Raw genomic sequence first — 18,458 nt, 5'->3', positions numbered from 1 at the left:
GTAAGCCTTATGAAGATACTATGCTCTTTTCCAGCTTTGTGTCCCCATGCTGCTGCAGACTCTCCACATGCTGGCTAGTTCACCCAAGCTGAGAGCTGTTGCAATGCGCCTGATGACTGCTCTGTGGAAAAGACAGGTGAGCAAAAAAAAATGTGAGTCATTCCTGTAATTTTTTTTTCCATGTGAACTTTTTCAGAAGAATCCATTTGATCACTTTGTTCCCGGGTCTCCAAAGGACCGAGTCTACCCAGAACTGCAGCGTCTTCTGGGTCAGCAGGACGCCAGACTGGTGGTGGGGAAGGACACTCAGTGGGAACAGATGGTGGCCAGGGCCGCCTGCCTCAGGGATATCTGCAGAGAGAGGTGCATCATTTGATTAATGGAATAGGATGGTGTGTCGGGAGTGCACTGAGCAGAGATCCATGAACTATGTGCAATCATTTCAATATGTTTTAATAAACGGTGAACCAGTCCGACCCTCGGCTTGTAGCAAATTTAGTTTTTTGGCCCTTGGTGTATTTGACTTTGACATCCCTGAAATAGGGTATTTGCAGAGTTGGCGGAGATGAAATCCATTTTTTAGACACCTCAGATGGATGCTCCCATGACTGGGTTTTCATAAGTCACGGGAGCCAGAGTTAGCTGTGGAGGAGGATGCGTTGTCTTTGGCTGCCTCTGCCTCTCACTTTGGGAATGAGGAGGAGGCACAGTCGTGTCACATTTCGGAGACTGGCTCACGCTCTTCATCTCAGAGAGTGGCTAGTTGCTCTGGTGACAATTCAATCCGTGACATCATTCATATGGCCTTCAGACAGCTGCAGCTGGATGTGTTGCATGTAGTTGAGTCCGCTACTGGCAGTACGTACGAGTCCCTACTCCCTTTTCTGTTCCTCCACTAAAGGAGTATCTCAGGGAGTTGCATGCTTGTTGGCAGGACCCTAGAGCCTTTTCACGTGTTTCCACCAATGGTGGGGTATTGGCAGCTATGCATGAGTCAGTTAAGGCAGGCTTGGATCGCATGCCTATGGCCAAACCTGCTGTTGCCTTGCTCATTGTGTCCCCAGATGAAACCCCGCATGATGATGTTCGGTGCCCGCAAGCTCAATGTCGTATTACAGATGGCTTCCTCCATAAAGCATATAATGCCGGAGCACGTGCGAGCCGCCTTGGCAATTCCTTGGCACACCTCATGTTTGCCCTTTCTGCATCCCTTCAGATACAGCGATGCAGTGCTTCAGGCCTTTGCATCGATGACGAGAGTTTTGGCGTGTGATGTCTTTTCTAGTCCCGGTTTGGTAACCATTCTGGCTGGCTCAGTCCACATTGACTGAAACATGCTGCAGGACCCTCCACAGTGTTCTTGTGGCGCCAGGGGAGTTATTCAGTTCTGCTGCCTTGGGAGCACTGAAACGAACTGTTCAGGCCCGACAGACTGTTCAGGCCTCAATAGCGGTATGCCTCCTCCTCCTCATAATACGAGGAGCCCAATCGGCTGGCTTCAGCATTCGGCTGCCGCCTTAGGGTTCAAATCAAGTAAAATGCCATGTCAAATGTCAGAATAAAAAGTGCAGTAAAGTGCGTTTCCAGGCCAGGAACCGCACAACGGCAACACGTTGTGCAGTTCAGCAGAGACCCAGCTGTGGGCCATAAATAGTAAAGGGGAAAAGAGGAAAATAGCTGAGGAGAGATATTACAAATCTTGGACCGAATCATTTGCATTCTTTGCCAATGCGGAAGGTTTATCTGAATGTTTGCTCTGTAGCAAGAAGTTGTCAAATAGCAAATACAGTACTTTCTGGAGTATGTAGCGTACCTTACTACACCTACAAATTTTTTGGAAAAAAAAAAGAAAAATAAAGCAAAAAAAAATAAGCCACACTGATTTATAAGCCGCATGGTTCAAAGTGTCAAAGCATAGGGGGAAAAGTGGCGGCTTATAGTCCGAAAAATACGGTAACATCGAAAGACATTTCCATTAAATCAGTGTTAAAAGGTATTCAAACAATATTATCGTTTAATAATCTTTGAGACAATTAATCGCTTAGCAAAATTTGTTATCATGACAGGCCTATTGATGCATCAGTGTCATTTCAAAACAGTTCCTGTGTTAGTCATATGACTTACTGAAAGCAATACATGCACCGACACGGATTTGGTCTGTGGGCTTGATGCATGCGCCGACGCATCGGTGTTGCCGGATCCATCACTACCTCAACCAAATCATACCTGGAGTGTTGTCTTGATTCCTTCATGCATGTTTGAGAAATCCTTGAATCTCCCTGGCAACCATACAGCTGTGCAAAATACCAGGTGGACGTAGCTCTGCCTTTGAGGCGCAGCTCCTCTTCTGAGCTGCAGTTTCCACACGACTGAGCACCTCACACAGCAAACCTCCACCATGACTGAGGGGTCAGCCTAAATATGTTTCAAGCTTCCTCCTGCAGTCCAAAAATATGATGGTTAGAGTCAATGGATCTTCTAAATTTGCCTGTTTTTAGAGATTTGAGTGTGAATGATTCTTTCATCTATAGTGAACTGATGATGTGTCCTTGGTGCACCTTGCTAACTAGCCCATGTTCTTTGTGCATGTCTCAGGCCTTACCAGCATGGAGGTGACATGGTAGCTGCCATCTCACTCACTCTGAAGCAGTGCAACAGACCAGACCTGGCAACCCCTGCTGCTCTCTCCCTGCAAGGTTTACAGGAACTGTGCAAAGCAGAGGTAAACCATCTCTGCAACAAATGATCAAGTGCTTTCCCAATTTATTTCTCAATAATATTAAGTGTTTTGCCTTGGTAACTGTATCAAGAATTATCAGCCAGAGTTCCCAGTTTCAGCCCTGAGAAACCCGCTGCTTATTTGAACTTTGCTTTGAATGATGTCAGGTTCCAACATGTTTTTTCAGGTAGTGGATATCATCTCTACATGGAAAAGTCTTGGAGCTGAGCTGAAGTGTGACTCCCGTCCACTGATGGTTAAAGCCATAGCTGAGCTCCTGTCATTGGTTCCCCAGCTCACTGTACATTCAGAGGAGTATGAGGTACTTCAGGTGCTTTCTCTTCTCTTTTTATAGTCTACATAAAGCTACAGTAAGTGACTTCTATAAAAATATGTTTTTTACATATTTGTTAAAACTATCACTATGTTGGGACAGTATGTTATGAAACATCTTTTTCCTTTTGGCTTTTTCCCTTTAAGGGTCGCCACAGCGAGTCATCCATCCCCATATAACCCTATCTTCCGCATCTTCTTCGCTCATACCAACTACCTTCATGTCCTCTTTCACTCCATCCATAAATCTTCTCATTGGTCTTCCTCAAGGTCTCTTTCCTGACTGGTCCATTTTGAGGATCCTTCTACTGATGTATTCAGTGTCTCTCCTCTGTATATGTCCAAACCATCTCAGTCTGGCTTCCGTCCATCCATCCATTGTATGCCGCTTATCCAGGGTCGGGTCGCAAGGGTAGCAGCTTAAGAAGGGAGGCCCAGACTTCCCTCTCCCCAGCCACTTCTTCCAGTTCCTCCGGGGGAATCCCAAGTCGTTCCCAGGCCAGCCGGAAGACATAGTCCCTCCAGCGTGTCCTGGGTCTTCCCCAGGGTCTCCTCCCGGTGAGACGTGCCCGAAACACCTCACGAGGGAGGCATCCAGGAGGCATCCTGTCCAGATGCCCGAGCCACCTCAACTGGCTCCTCTCAATGTGGAGGAGCAGCAGCTCTAATCTGAGTCCCTCCCGGATGACCGAGCTTCTCACCCTATTTCTAAGGGGACAACCCAGCCACCCTATGGACGAAACCCATTTTGGGCGCTTGTATCCAAGATCTCGTTCTTTCAGTAATGACCATAAATGAGGGTAGGAACGTAGATCGACCGGTAAATCGAGAGCTTCGCTTTTTAGCTCAGCTCTGTCTTCAGCACGATGGACCGGTACAGCACCCGCTTCACAGCAGATGCTGCGCCAATCCGCCACTCCCTTCTTCCCTCATTCGTGAACAAAATCCCAAGATAGTTGAACTCCTCCACTTGGGGCAGGACACCCCCTCAACTCGGAGAAGGCACTCTAACCTTTTCCAGCGAGAGCTGCAGATCACGCCCTGACAAAACCAATAGGACCTCATCCGCAAATAGCACAGATGCGATCCTTAGGCCACCAAAACGGATCCCCCCCAACATCTTGGCTGCGCCTAGAAATTCTGTCCATGAAAGTAATGAACAGAATCGGTGACAAAGGGTAGCCCTGGTGGAGTCCAACTCCCACAGAAATGAGCCCGACTTATTGCTGGCAATGCGGACCAGACTCTGACACTGGTCATACAGGGACCTGACAGCCCGTATCAAAGAGTGCGGTAACCCATACTCCATAGGGTTCCCTGAGGGACACGGTCGAATGCCTTCTCCAAGTCCACAAAACACATGTAGACCGGTTGGGCAAACTCCCATGCACCCTCCAGGGCCCTGCTGAGGGTCTAGAGCTTGTCCAGTGTTCCACGACCAGGACGAAAACCACACTGCTCTTCCTGAAGCCAAGGTTTGACTATCCAACGGACCCTCCTCTCCATGATCCCTGAATAGTCCTTGCCAGGGAGGCTTAAGAGTGTGACCCCTCTATAATTGGAGTACACCCTCCAGTGCCCCTTTTTGAACAGGGGGACCACCACCCCAGTCTGTCAATCCAGGGCAACTGCCCTCGATGTCCATGCGATATTGCAGAGTAGCGTCAGCCAACACAACCCTACCACATCCAGAGCTTTAAGGAACTCCGGGCAAATCTCCTCCACTCCCAGGGCCCTGCCACCGAGGAGCTAACGGCGACCTCATCCCCAGAGATTGGAGAGCCTGACCCAGAGTCCCCGGGCTCAGCTTCCTCAATGAAAGGCATGTTGCTGGGATTGAGGAGGTCTTCAAAGTATTCTGCTCACCGGCCACAATGTCCCGAGTTGAGGTCAGCAGCACACCATCCCCACTATAAACAGTGTTGGTGCTGCACTGCTTCCCCCTCCTGAGATGCTGGATGGTGGACTATCCAGCGTCGAAGCCATGTGGAAGTCTTTCTCCATGGTCTCTCCAAACCCCTCCCACGCCCAAGGTTTAGCCTCAGCAACCACCCGAGCCGCATGCTGCTTCGCCCGTCGGTACCCGTCAGCTCCTCCGGAGTCCCACAGGCCAAAAAGGCCCGATAGGACTCCTCTGTCAACCTATCAATCACCACAGCAAGTAGGAAGGGGCTCCAACTTGAACTCCTCAGTCTTACAGCTATAACACATGTCCTTCACCACTCTAGCATACTTCTCTGTTACTCCAGATGACTGGATTCCAGATGTCCAGTCATCCTGAAGCATCTCTGTTACTCATGCTGTACTACAGCTCCTCTCTTGGAATCCTGTCATAGGTTTTGTCTAGGTCTACAAAAACAATGCAGATCCCTCTGACATTCTCCGTACTTTTCTATCAATATCCGCATTGCAAAGATTGCATCTGAAGTACATTTTCTTGGCATGAAACCATACTGCTGCTCACAGATGTCCACTTCTGACCTCAGTCAGGCTTCAACAGCTCTTGAAAATTGGCACTAGCACACTTCTCCTCCATTCCTCAGGCATCCCCTCTCTCTCTAGGATCTCATTGAACAGCCTTGTCAAAAACTACTGCTGGCTCTCATTGACACTTCCATACCTCCATAGCTATGCCATCTGGACCAACTGCCTTTCCACTCTTCATCCTTTTCAATGCCTTCCTTACTTCATCCTTATTAATCATTGCTACTTCCTGATCCACAGGTGCAGCTTCTTCTCCTCTTTGCTCGCACTCGTTTTCTTTATTCATCAACTTTTCAAAATACTCCTTCCATCTCCTTATCACACTTTTCACATCTGTCAGTAGAGTTCCATCTTGGTCCTTAATCACCCTAACATGTTGTCCATCCTTCCCATCTCTATCTCTCTGCCTCGCCAACCTGTATAAGTCCTTCTCTCCCTCCTTGCTCTCCAGCTTATTATACAAGTCAGTGTATGAACTTTGTTGGCCTTAGCTACCTCTACCTTCACTTCACGCTGCATCTCCCTGTACTCTTAGTGACTCTCTTCAGACCTCACATTGTCCCACTTCTTTTCAGCTGCTCTCTTTCTCTGTACGCATATTTGCACTTCCTTATGAACAGCTTCAACCCTGCTCATAGACTTTTAGCCTTACTGCCTTTCCACCTGGTCTCCTGGACACACAATATGTCCACCTTACTCCTCTGCATCATGCCAGCCAACTTTCTAGCTTTCCCTGTCATAGTCCCAACATTCAAAGTCCCTACTCTCAGTTCTATACTCTCTATACTATTTTTATACTCTTCTCTCTCTGCCTACGAACACTTCTTCTTTGCTGACCAACAGTAGTCCAATTTCCACTGGCACCCTGTTGGTCACCAGCATAAATCGCAGTCATTGCTAACCCGGGCCACGACCGATCCAGAATACTTGAGATCATGTTCTTTACTTGCATGTCAGATTTACACTGGATGCAGTTCCTGACGCATTTATCTGGGCTTGGGACCGGCATAAAAGACACAAAATGACCCTCTTTGTGGCTGTATTGTTAAGAGACATAATTTGTGAAAACATTTTGCTCCTCCCTGTTCTCCCTATGAACCCGTGACATCAGAACAATTACACTGCTCCATCAGAAAAAAATAATCAGAGCCAGGAGGAGGGTCTTAGCATTAGCCATCACCCTTTTTCTGTGCTAAACTACAGCTGCTCCACCACAACAGTCTGCTATAACTGCTAAGGTTACTTACATTGACCACCAATGGTGGCGAATAAAGTTTCCCTATGACAATAAATTGTCTCCCTGCTATTAGCACACTTAGCGGTGTGTACATGGACATGATTCACTGCACTAAGACCCTCTTCCTGGCTCTGATTGTTTGTTCTTGGTTGGGAGTGGTGCATTTCTTCAGTGCCAGAGGGAGGAGGTGGAGGAAATTGAACTTTTCACATACATACTGTCATGACATGGTGACAGTTTTAACAAATGTTGAAAAGACAAAGACCATAATCTCTTGAACTTTGTATTACATTAGAAAACAATGCCTGAGTGCTTTTTAGATTGGAGTGTTTTCAGGTTCTGCTTTATAGATTTTTTTTTACTGAAATGTGTGTTTTCCTTACAGAAACTGAAAAAGGAGTTGGTCAGCTTTCTCTGGAGTTATGCTGCCAGCCAGGTTTGTGTCCTTTTTTTCTGACAAACCATCCAGATCAGTTTGTAGTGCTTCTGTAGAAAAGTGCTCACTGTTCTTTGTGCTCTACCAGGATCCAGAGCTCTCCAGCTGTGGCTACAAAGCTCTGGCAGCTTTTCCTGAAACAGACCACACCATCCTGCACCTCCCTGAGGCTGTAAGATTCCATCTCTTCTCCATATTAGTTGGCTGCTTTACATTTTTTCATTTTGAAATGCTGCAATTACACATCAAGTAGAGATTAGTTTATGTAAACTTTACAAGTGCATGTGAAATTTTTTTTATGGAGAATTAATAGTTATATATTCCAGAATGCTTCTTGATACCATTAGATTGACTGGAGATTCTGGGGACAGGAAGGATCTAAGGTAGCAAATTTGAAGAGGCCTCTGACTGAAGACTGTTGCTCTATGACAGCCTCGTCATAACTTGCTAATAGTTAAATTTTAAGGGAGGAGAGATTTCACTCGTAGTTGCTGTTCTTTGCAACTATATTTTTTGCTTTTACTTTGTTATTGTAGTAATAGCAAAAAGCCAAGATAAAGGTATGTTTTCATGTGTCTTGGTAATGTAATGTTTATTAAAAAGATTTGTGAAGTTGCTAATAGAAAATCAGCTTGATGGCGACCTGGAAGGGTCCAGTGCAACAGCCAATTATTTATGCTGGTCTTTGTATTTGTGTGAAACTGAGTTTTAACTTTAAATGAGTTCATCTATGTAGTTGGCTCTGTATATTTCTGTGGGGTTTTGGCTTAAAATTGCATGTTTGATAGCAATAATGAAAACTTCTCAATATTTGACATTGTCTAGCAAAATGTTTTTACATCAATTTACATGGCTACTACATTAATATATCAATGAGTTACTCTAAACTGTAGTTGGCAATAGGTTGTATGCTACTGAGCATGATCATTTATTTGACTAAAATAAACATTATTTTTACATCAACTTATAAATTATGTGAAACTTCTCCAGGAGTTCTTAAAATTATATGAAGACACAGAATCAGCCCTGTACTGGTTCACATTCGATGTGACAAAGACTTACCTATTATAGCTTTAATAAGAAAAATTAATTTAATCAAAGTATGTCATGAATCTGTGATTTTGGCTGATACAATTTTTTTTTATCAGAATTGTTGCTAAATATAGCAAGAAAGTCATTGGGTTGGAAAATTTGAAGTGATTAATATTAACTGCAAATGAACAGTTATGACATGCCCTGATGGGCCGGTCAGTAAGTCAACCTCTCACAGAAGACTGTGGCTGATATTTTAAACCTTTGCTGAGGTAAAGAAGATCAATGGATTAGTTAGGTTTGACATGTATATTGGCCGATCACTGATCTCCCAGTGCATGTTTTAAAACAAAACTTCTTTCCGGTTGAAAGAAAAAGATTCAGAGGTTGAAAGAAAAAGGTTCAGAATTCTTGTGCCTCAGTTGGAGGGTGACTACAAAGACAAGGCTTTGGGATTCAAAGTTTACATTTGTAGTGGAGATGAGTTCTTATCTGATCCGCTGAGTTTTACTGCAGGCTGGATGTTTGGGAGTGATGTCTTCAGCACAAAGAATGTGACATCTCCAACAGTGGTTTCTCCAGCAAGAGGAATGCTTAGGAATTAGATTTGATCAATTTGTAAATAAAAATGGTTTCCATCACATCTTGACAAAAAAAAAAACTAGGGGTCCTTGAATTGCAAATTTTTTTGCCCGATTACCGATCTTTGGAAAACCTGACTTGCCAGTTTTGATTTTGGCCAATACCATTTTTTTTGTCTGAAATGTTGCTAAATATAGCAAGAAAGTGGCAGAGTGGAACAGTGGAACACTGGAATCAGGTCGGATTCAACAGTGGAATCACTATCGTTAACTGCAGAGATGCAGACATAACCTGGTGAGTCAGTCTGTTAGTCTTCTGCACTGCTGTCCTCTTCTGTCACAGCAATGCAAGAGGAAAATTTTTAGACCTTTGGTGATGTAGATAAGATCGGCTTCCCGTGTAGAAATTAGCCAATCACCGATCTTCCAAAATCAAGAAAATCAGAGCCTTGAAATCGGTGCACCCTGACTCCGTCACCTCTCTAACTGGGTGTCTAACCATACAGGCAGACATTTTAAGGGAAAGTGACAAAAGCAGAGAAGGTGGACTAGCAGTGCCTCCCAACAGGGGGTGGTGTCATCCAGGACATGTTGCTGTTGAATATTATCTCTGCTGCCCAGAAATGTAGCTTTTAGCATCATAAGACTGCCATACCGCAACAGTCTTCAGTCGGAGGCCAATGCATATTTGTTGCAAGATTGACTTCTACTGTAGATTCTTCCTGGTTGTCCATGGCTTTTTGTATGGTATGAGTCACAACAATGTTTAATTTTCCTTCTACATAAATAAAGAATTTTTTAATTGAATTAAATTGAATTTTACCAACTGTTGCTGACCTAATCATGCTGGAATGGGTGTTTTTGAACAAATAAATCAAAGCTTATAAACTTCTTTATATTGTGTGCAGTAACAGAAAATCTAGAATAAATTTTAACTTTACTGCATTCTGTAATTGTACAGGAAGCGAGCTGTGTTGTTCAGGTTGTCAGTGAACCTGATGTGTTCTTTTGGTTCACCATTAGATCAGACCTGCTGTGAAGGTTTCTGAAAGTGAAGATGATGCTAAGGGAGAAGAGGAAGAAGAGAAAGATCTCTCCATCCCTGGACAATCCTACATGAAACTACTGGCTCTCACCTCCAACTCTGCTCTACCAGGTGAAGCCCCTATACATAACGCTGTAGAGATGAAGCAATCAGTAGTGACCAGAAATATTTTATAGATTTCAGATTTTTGATTGTTGCAAAGCTGTCAATACTAGGTGATAACTGTAAAATTATCATATTCTGAAAATATCTTCTCTCCTTCCCGCTCTGAGTAGTTATTAATGTTATGTTAGGAAGAAGGGTTATATCACACTGTGTGCATGTGTGAACAATATTAGTTGCCGTAAAACAAAGATCTTTGTTTGGAGAAGGAAGTATGTTTCATAAACATTGGATAATTGAAATAGCTACTAAAAAAGTTTTTGTTGGTGTATCAAAAATTGACTCATTAAGTAAAATATTTCTCTTATCAGTCTTGACAATCAATCTGACAGCCAGAGTTCAAGTCAACCTAGCAATCGGAGTTGTTCTGGATGGCCGAGGAGGGGACACCATGATGGTTCTTGGAGGTTGCATTCTTTGGATTCAGAAGCAAAGTGATGGTGCTGACTAAACTGGATTGGTCTTTACTGCAAGTGCACAGGGATGAAACAAAAAGCTTACAGGAAGGTTTTATGACCAGCAAATACCAATTTTTGTTTTCTTCTTTTGTCTGAAAAGTCACTAAATATAGCAACAAAGTCACTAAGTTAGCAACAGTGGAGTGACTGTTTGTTAACTGCACATATCTGAAGGTGAGTTCAGATGGGAATGGTGCATACATAATGCAAGAAGAAGAAAAAAACAAACAAAAAAACACTTCAATCTAGAAGTCATTTACAAGAAAAATTACTACAATTCACTTGAACAAAATAAATAAATCAAGTTTTGTCCCACATGTGGTCCAGGACTAGTTTTTATGTTTTTTTTTATGTTTCACCAGAGACATACTGGGGATATCAGTAGGTCTCTATCATGGCAGAGCAGAATAGGACAGCCGAGAGGCTGTTTTTCAGAGCTTTGCAGGGGAAGATTAGATTCGTTTCTCATGTATCATTCAATCACCCAAAATTGATATGCAAAATTAGGGAAATCAGAGGCCGATTTATTACACTTCAGGACCAGTATATCAGTGTACCCTTAAAAATAAAGTCTGTTGTTTGTGTCTCAAATGTGTTTCAGAACAGAGAAGACATGCACTGAATTAGTCTAAACATATAAAATAAGAATGTGTTTTAAAAAGTATGAGTTAACATCTATAATCATCATAAGAGTTTCATAGAGATTTTATTCTGACAATCACAGTGTATCAATCATTTTAGCTTTATTCTAATTCGTTTCTTTGTATAGTTTCAGTTCATAACAAACAAACGTAAATTTAATCCAATCATCCAGAGATTCCAAGTCAGTGAATCCTTTCGGAACTGATCCCAGTAATCAAACAGGCAGTGATGTTTTCATGTCATGATTAAAACCTTTTGTCCACATCTTGGGCAGAGTGTAATATGTCTGCAAATAGGTGGAATTTTTTTAGACTTTGAAATGCTGTTAGTGATTAGTTGCATCGAGCATTATTAAGACAACGACCTCTGTGTTTATCCCCTGGAGAATACAGATCCTTCACTTAATCCTGAAGTTTCATAAAAGTCTTTAAACAATCCCTAATTCAGTACGGTGCTGCGGTGACCAGGTCACTTATGCCCAGCAGTAGCTGTTTTCTCAGTGTATCTCTAGCAGCCGTCCTCAGCCCAGCCATCTGGATTCCATCTTTAGCTGCACAAGTGGACAACGGATGAGAAGTTGGTGACCTTTGGCTCATCTTAATGGTGTTTTTCTCCTTAGCTTTTGAGACCTTCCTGACATCGCTGGTGAAGCATGAGATGAGCCAGATGCCACGAGGAGTGTATTTCTCTGCTCTGAGAGCAGGTGTCCTGCGTTCAGACCAAGGAAAAACTGTAGCAGGGATCCCAGCATTCATGCTCAAGACCTATGAGAAAAACAAGCAACCTGGACTGAAGCCCGGACTAGCAGGTGATCAAAGTCTTCCTTATTGTGGGTGTTGCTTCTTCTGCTAGATGTTAGCTTTTTGGTAAAGTACAGAGAACTGAATGTATTCAAGGACAGAGAGGCAGCAGTGAGGTGTGCAGGAGGAGTGACACATGGATTCATAATAGGGTGTGATTGCAACGCATCTGGAAGCACCTGGAGAGGTGGAAGTAGCAGTGGAGAAAGAAGGAATAGAAGCTAGACAGATGTACATACAGTTAGGGCCAGAAATATTTGGACAGTAACACAATATTTGTGAGTTGGGCTCTGCATGCCACCGCATTGGATTTGAAATGAAACCTCTACAACAGAATTCAAGTGCAGATTGTAACGTTTAATTTAAAGGGTTGAACAAAAATATGTGATAGAAAATGTAGGAATTGTACACATTTGTTTACAAACACTCCACATTTTAGGAGCTCAAAAGTAATTGGACATATAAACATAACCCAAACAAAAAAGTTTTTTCTCAATATTTTGTTGCGAATCCTTTGGAGGCAATCACTGCCTTAAGTCTGGAACCCATGGACATCACCAAACGCTGGGTTTCCTCCTTCTTAATGCTTTGCCAGGCCTTTACAGCCGCAGCCTTCAGGTCTTGCTTGTTAGTAGGTCTTTCCGTCTGAAGTCTGGATTTGAGCAAGTGAAATGCATGCTCAATTGGGTTAAGATCTGGTGATTGACTTGGCCATTGCAGAATATTCCACCTTTTTGCTCTCATGAACTCCTGGGTAGCTTTGGCTGTATGCTTGGGGTCATTATCCATCTGTACTGTGAAGCGCCCGTCCGATCAACTTTGCAGCATTTGGCTGAATCTGGGCTGACAGTATATCCCGGTACACTTCAGAATTCATCCGGCTACTCTTGTCTGCTGTTATGTCATCAATAAACACAAGTCACCCAGTGCCATAGAAAGCCATGCATGCCCATGCCATCACGTTGCCTCCACCATGTTTTACAGAGGATGTGGTGTGCCTTGGATCATGTGCCGTTCTCTTTCTTCTCCAAACTTTTTCTTCCCATCATTCTGGTACAGGTTGATCTTTGTCTCATCTGTCCATAGAATACTTTTCCAGAACTGGGCTGGCTTCTTGAGGTGTTTTTGGGCAAATTTAACTCTGGCCTGTCTATTTTTGGAATTGATGAATGGTTTGCATCTACATGTGAACCCTTTGTATTTGCTTTCATGGAGTCTTCTCTTTACTGTTGACTTAGAGACAGATACACCTACTTCTCTGAGAGTGTTCTGGACCTCAGTTGATGTTGTGAACGGGTCCTTCTTCACCAAAGAAAGTATGCGGCGATCATCCACCACTGTTGTCTTCCGTGGACGCCCAGGCCTTTTTGAGTTCCCAAGCTCACCAGTCAATTCCTTTTTCCTCAGAATGTACCAGACTGTTGATTTTGCTACTCCAAGTATGTCTGCTATCTCTCTGATGGATTTTTTCCTTTTTTTCAGCCTCAGGATGTTCTGCTTCACGTCAATTGAGAGTTCCTTTGACCGCATGTTGTCTGGTCACAGCAACAGCTTCCAAATGCAAAACCACACACCTGGAAACAACCCCAGACCTTTTAACTACTTACTTGATTACAGGTTAACGAGGGAAAGGCCTTTTGAGTTACTTGCAGCCTTTGGAGTCCATTGTCCAATTACTTTTGGTCCCTTGAAAAAGGAGGAGGGTCTGCATTACAGGGCTATGATTCCTAAATCCTTTCTCCGGTTTGTATGTGGAAACTCTCATATTGCAGCTGGGAGTGTGCACTTTCAGCCCATATTATATATAAATTGTATTTCTGAACATATTTTTGTCAACAGCTAAAATAACAAAACCTGTGTCACTGTCCAAATATTTCTGGCCCTAACTGTATGTGAAGGAGGGGGGACCAGTGGATCAGTAGTGTGAAGATGTATTGAAGTCGAAGTATCAAATATCTAAACCAGGGTGTCAAATAGAGGTGGGCAATATGGACTTTTATCATGATATTTTGGAGTACTATGATAATGATAAAAAAAAATGTTGATGAAAAACTGCTATGGTTTTGTTAGCATTCAATTGGTTTCTTCAGGACTCCTGATAAAGAAATGTGATTTACGTCACTAATCTGCACACAGTAACTTTAATCATATTTTCAATTTACTGATATTTGTGGAACACTGGAGACAATAGCAGAAATAATATTTCCAATAATGTTTAACACCATTAAATCGTATTTATCAAGACAATGATAAATCTAAATTCTTATCATAATAAGACATTTTCTTGGTAAATGCCCGCCCAATGCATCAAACTCATTTTATTTTCGGGCCACATTGAGATCATGAATGTCCTAAATGGGCCAGTGATATAACTGGCCATGAATCACCATTAATAAACTGTTAAAATGTTTACGAATAGTTGGGTCTATATTCCATGAATGTCTTTAAATTATGTCATAAAAATGATTCACACTGATGTGATTGGAACTCTTCAAATAAAAGCTGATTTGATTAATAAAAAATATTTAGCACATAACTGTCATTTTCAAGGTTCTGTTTATGTGACCTTGTAGATTTTACAGGGCCACTATAATTTATTTGTGGACCAGATTGGCCTGCGGGCCTTCATTTTGACACATGGGATCTAGAGCCACAATGAGTGCAGAAAAGAGAACATATTAGCAAGATAGTGGTGTGGGTGTCCATGTTATTGATGTTTTTTAACATCAATAACTATACAATATAGCTCTGTATATTGTATATACAGAGCTATATGACACCACAGCATGTATGAACGTCACAAGACACAGTGCAGGTTAGTGCAGTCAGCTTTCTGCTCATGCGCATTAGATCCATGTTCTGTTAATAAACCAGATTTCTTTGTGAAAAGAAAAGTTGCATTCCATCTGGCTTCATGTTTTCTGGAGGAGCTGTTTTACCACAGCTTTGGTTTCAACTGATAACATAAATTCAACTTTTCATTAGGAAACAGTGATAATAATTACATATAGAGTTAAATGTTGCCCTGATCAACATCAATGTGTTTTGGTGTTTTGTGGTGTGCTGGGTCTGTTCCAGCCTTGTAGCCCAAATAAACCTTCCCGCTGTTGGCTTTGTGTTTCAGCTGGATTGCTGCTCTGCTGCGAGTTCCCTGTGCAGACGGACCGCAGCGGGAAGCCCATCGACCGTTTACTGGTCACCAGGAGCCGCAGCTACCAGCAGACCCTGACTGCCCTCATTCACGAAGTACAAACCACCTCCTCAGAACACCCCTGCTGCTTGGTTTGGCTAGAACAGAAACACCACAGCTGGTTCTGTCTGCAGGTGAACATCCAGCTGTCAGAGTGGCACCGTGCTCTCCTGCTGCCCCAGGCTTGGAGGGGGTTCATGGGCCGGGCGTTCAGTGCCCTTCTTCAGGTCGGAGCTTTTGCTTCCTTCTTTGTTTAGGCGTTCTGAAATCATCTGGTCTGTATATAAAGCGAGATACAGTCGTACAGAAGACATGAAGCTGGGTCTGGGTCTGTCTGCAGGGCCGCCGTGCTGATCTGGAAATGCAGCACAAACAAGTCAAAGGGGATCCACAGCAGCTGCAGTATGAACAACACTGCGCCTGGTTGTGGTGAGAATCACTCATACCTTCATCCACTTCACTATCTGGTATGTTGTCGCATTCGGTCATGAACTGGAGTAACTGGGTAACAGAGTGACACCTCTACAGCAGTATTTCCCAACCCTGGTCCTCAAGGTAAACTGACCTGCTTGTTTTAGGTATTTTCTTTCTTCAGTCCAGCTGATTTCAATTTATGACTGATTAACAGGCGTTTGTTGATCTGCAATCAGTAAAGTCAGGCACATTAAAGCAGGGAATCCTCTAAAACATGTCGGACATGTTTTAGGATCAGGGTTGGGAAACACTGCTCTAGAGAACACCCAGCAAATGCCATCCAGAACTGATGTGAAATTTATAAATTAAAGCCCATCAAAATAAGACATTTTTTATTTTTCTCTTAAGTTACACGTCAGTCACTTAGTCAAACTGTGAATCAGCCAGTCAGTCTGCCACTCAGTCAGTGGGTTTGCAAGTCCTCTCCCTCTCAGACACAGAAAAACGTCTCCATGCTTTGTCTCCTCCAGACAGGACTACTGCAACACACTTCTCAGTGAGACTCCTAGCAAGAGCCTGCAGAGACTCCAGTACATCCAACACTCTGTAGTTAGAATCCTGATGAGAGTGCACAAACATGACCACATTATTCTTATTCTTCTTATTATTATTAAGTTTGTTTGAAAGGGACAGACACACATTGACATAGAAAAACTGAACAAAACAGCAGCCCCATGTTTGCATCGTAGTGCAATAGCAAAAGCTAATTTGCAGCACTTGTCCCTAGATAGGTTTTTTTTTAACTTTATTTTTATTTATTTTTAACAACACATGTCCACAGTTGCATTTGTCTGTCTCTTACTGACATATATATTCTGCAATATAATTTGACAAAAGAAGATGAGACAACAAATGATCCAACATAGGCAATAAGGAATACATAACAGAGTACAAACATTAGACAAGTAACAACAAAATAAAATAAATACAAGACACACAATTAAATCCCCTCTGACGTAAGATGGTCCTCACATTTTTAAACACCATGCTATTTTAACTGACCCACGGGTACATAAAGGTGCCAAAGGGCAGTCCTGTAAGGGTGTCATTGAATTAGTAATGGTAAGACAGGGCTCCACCTTATATCAAAAACTGTTTTTTGAAGCCTTAAGGAATATGTGATTCCTTCCATCAGATAAATGTCCCAAATTTTTTGTATCCATGTTATATGTAGGAGGCCCTGGTTTCAGCCACCTGATAGTTATACATTTCAAGGCTGCTGTGAGCAAGATACTTAGAAGATATCTATCACCCTTCCTGTCTATTCCGTCAGGTATTACTCCCAGGACTGCCACCAAGGGAGTTTTTGGAACATTTCTCCTGAAAATAGCACTGAGGGCTTCAAAAATGTCCTTCCAGAAACCACTTAGTTTAAGACAAGACCAAAAGATATGCATATGATTTGCATTCTGCATCCCGCAGAACTGGGTTGCGTTGGGCCCATTTCACTGGTTATTGCTGGCGTTCTGAAAAACTGGACTACTACTTTCCATTTGAATTCTCTCCATGTATTAGAATTTGTTGTTAAATGTGCTTCAGTACATATTTCTTCCCATGTGTCCCTGGCTATTGACTCCTGCAGTTCAGTCTCCCAATTATGCTTTATGTTTGTGGAATCGTGCACATTCATGGACATAAACAGGTCATATATTTTACTAATTACTTTATTATTTTCCTTTCCCCTTTGTATGTCCATTAGGAAATTTTCTATAGGAGTAGATTTGTGAAGTTTAGTCCAATTTTTGTGTGTCGTCACAAAGGTTCTAAGTTTTAAATATCTATAAAAGTCCATTTTAGGGAGACCAAATTCTTTCTTCATCTGTTCAAAGGTTTTGGAATTTCCATCATTAATTAATTGATGAATATGAGACAGTCCATAATTAGACCAGTTTTTGAAACCAGAATCTAAATTGTTTGATGCAAATGTCTTCATAGATCCTATACATGATAAAAGTGAAATCTGTTTTAATAACTTAAAAGCCGGTTGTATTTTGTTCCAAATTTTGAGGGTGTTTTTTTGTCCAGATTGTCATTTCCTCTACAGGAGCATCTAAGAAAGGTAATGCTTGCAGTGGTACTGAGCACATGCTTTCCTCTATTGCCAGCCATTGAGTGTCTGCACTATTCTGTAACCAAACCAATAAATGTTTGAGTTGTGCAGCCCAGTAATAATATTGTAAGTTTGGGAGTTTGAGGCCCCCCTTGGATTTAGATAACTGCAGAGTTTTCAGTCTGATTCTAGGACGCTTTCTTTGCCAAATGAATCCAGTTATCATTTTATCTAAGGTGTCAAAGGTAGATTTGGGACTTTCCACGGGTAGCATCTGGAATAAATAGAGTAGTCTTAGTAAGACATTCATATGAATACTTTCAACACGACCTATCAGAGAAATAGGGAGAGTATTCCAACAGTCCAGATCATTTTTAATCACACGTAGGAGCTTGTTATAGTTTCCCTCATAAAGGTCACATAGAGATTAAGGTATTTGAATACCCAGATATTTGATACCATTCTTGGGCCACTTGAAGCCACTCTGTACTTTTACGGAGTCTGAAATTGGGCCATTTATGTCCATAGCTTCCGTTTTTTCTATATTGACTTTGTAGCCTGAGTAAAATCCATATTGGGAGATGAGCTCTTTAAGTGGGGGATTGTTGATTTAGGTTCCATCAAGTATAATAATACATCATCTGCATATAATGAGATTTTGTGTATTTCCTTGTTGATTTCTATTCCTTTAATATTAGCATCATCTCTAATGATTTGGGCTAACAGTTCAATACTAATGGCAAACAGAAGGGGTGAGAGCGATCACCCTTGTCCGACCTAGTGCAAATCTATCAGACCTAAAGCTATTAATTTTA

The 18,458-nt window shown here is 42.3% G+C and overlaps 1 protein-coding gene across 2 annotated transcripts in view; it reads left to right on the top strand.

Moving 5' to 3' along the window:
• The window catches only part of focad (focadhesin), a 63,506-nt gene that overhangs the window by 27,841 nt on the left and 17,207 nt on the right, over nucleotides 1–18,458 (top strand). For both annotated transcript variants that reach the window (XM_055058437.1, XM_055058435.1), the window contains exons 13-23: nucleotides 35–136; nucleotides 236–363; nucleotides 2,596–2,722; nucleotides 2,907–3,041; nucleotides 7,159–7,209; nucleotides 7,298–7,381; nucleotides 9,846–9,978; nucleotides 11,749–11,937; nucleotides 15,054–15,175; nucleotides 15,254–15,346; nucleotides 15,460–15,548. In XM_055058437.1, coding sequence (XP_054914412.1) covers nucleotides 35–136; nucleotides 236–363; nucleotides 2,596–2,722; nucleotides 2,907–3,041; nucleotides 7,159–7,209; nucleotides 7,298–7,381; nucleotides 9,846–9,978; nucleotides 11,749–11,937; nucleotides 15,054–15,175; nucleotides 15,254–15,346; nucleotides 15,460–15,548 — 1,253 coding nt within the window. The remainder of the gene's footprint in view (nucleotides 1–34; nucleotides 137–235; nucleotides 364–2,595; nucleotides 2,723–2,906; nucleotides 3,042–7,158; nucleotides 7,210–7,297; nucleotides 7,382–9,845; nucleotides 9,979–11,748; nucleotides 11,938–15,053; nucleotides 15,176–15,253; nucleotides 15,347–15,459; nucleotides 15,549–18,458) is intronic.

This window comes from Poeciliopsis prolifica, unplaced genomic scaffold, assembly GCF_027474105.1.
Source record: "Poeciliopsis prolifica strain line A6 unplaced genomic scaffold, Auburn_PproV2 SCAFFOLD051, whole genome shotgun sequence".
NCBI lineage: Eukaryota > Metazoa > Chordata > Actinopteri > Cyprinodontiformes > Poeciliidae > Poeciliopsis > Poeciliopsis prolifica.
Note: the sequence above shows the minus strand (reverse complement) of the source record. Positions and strands in the feature narration are given on the sequence as shown.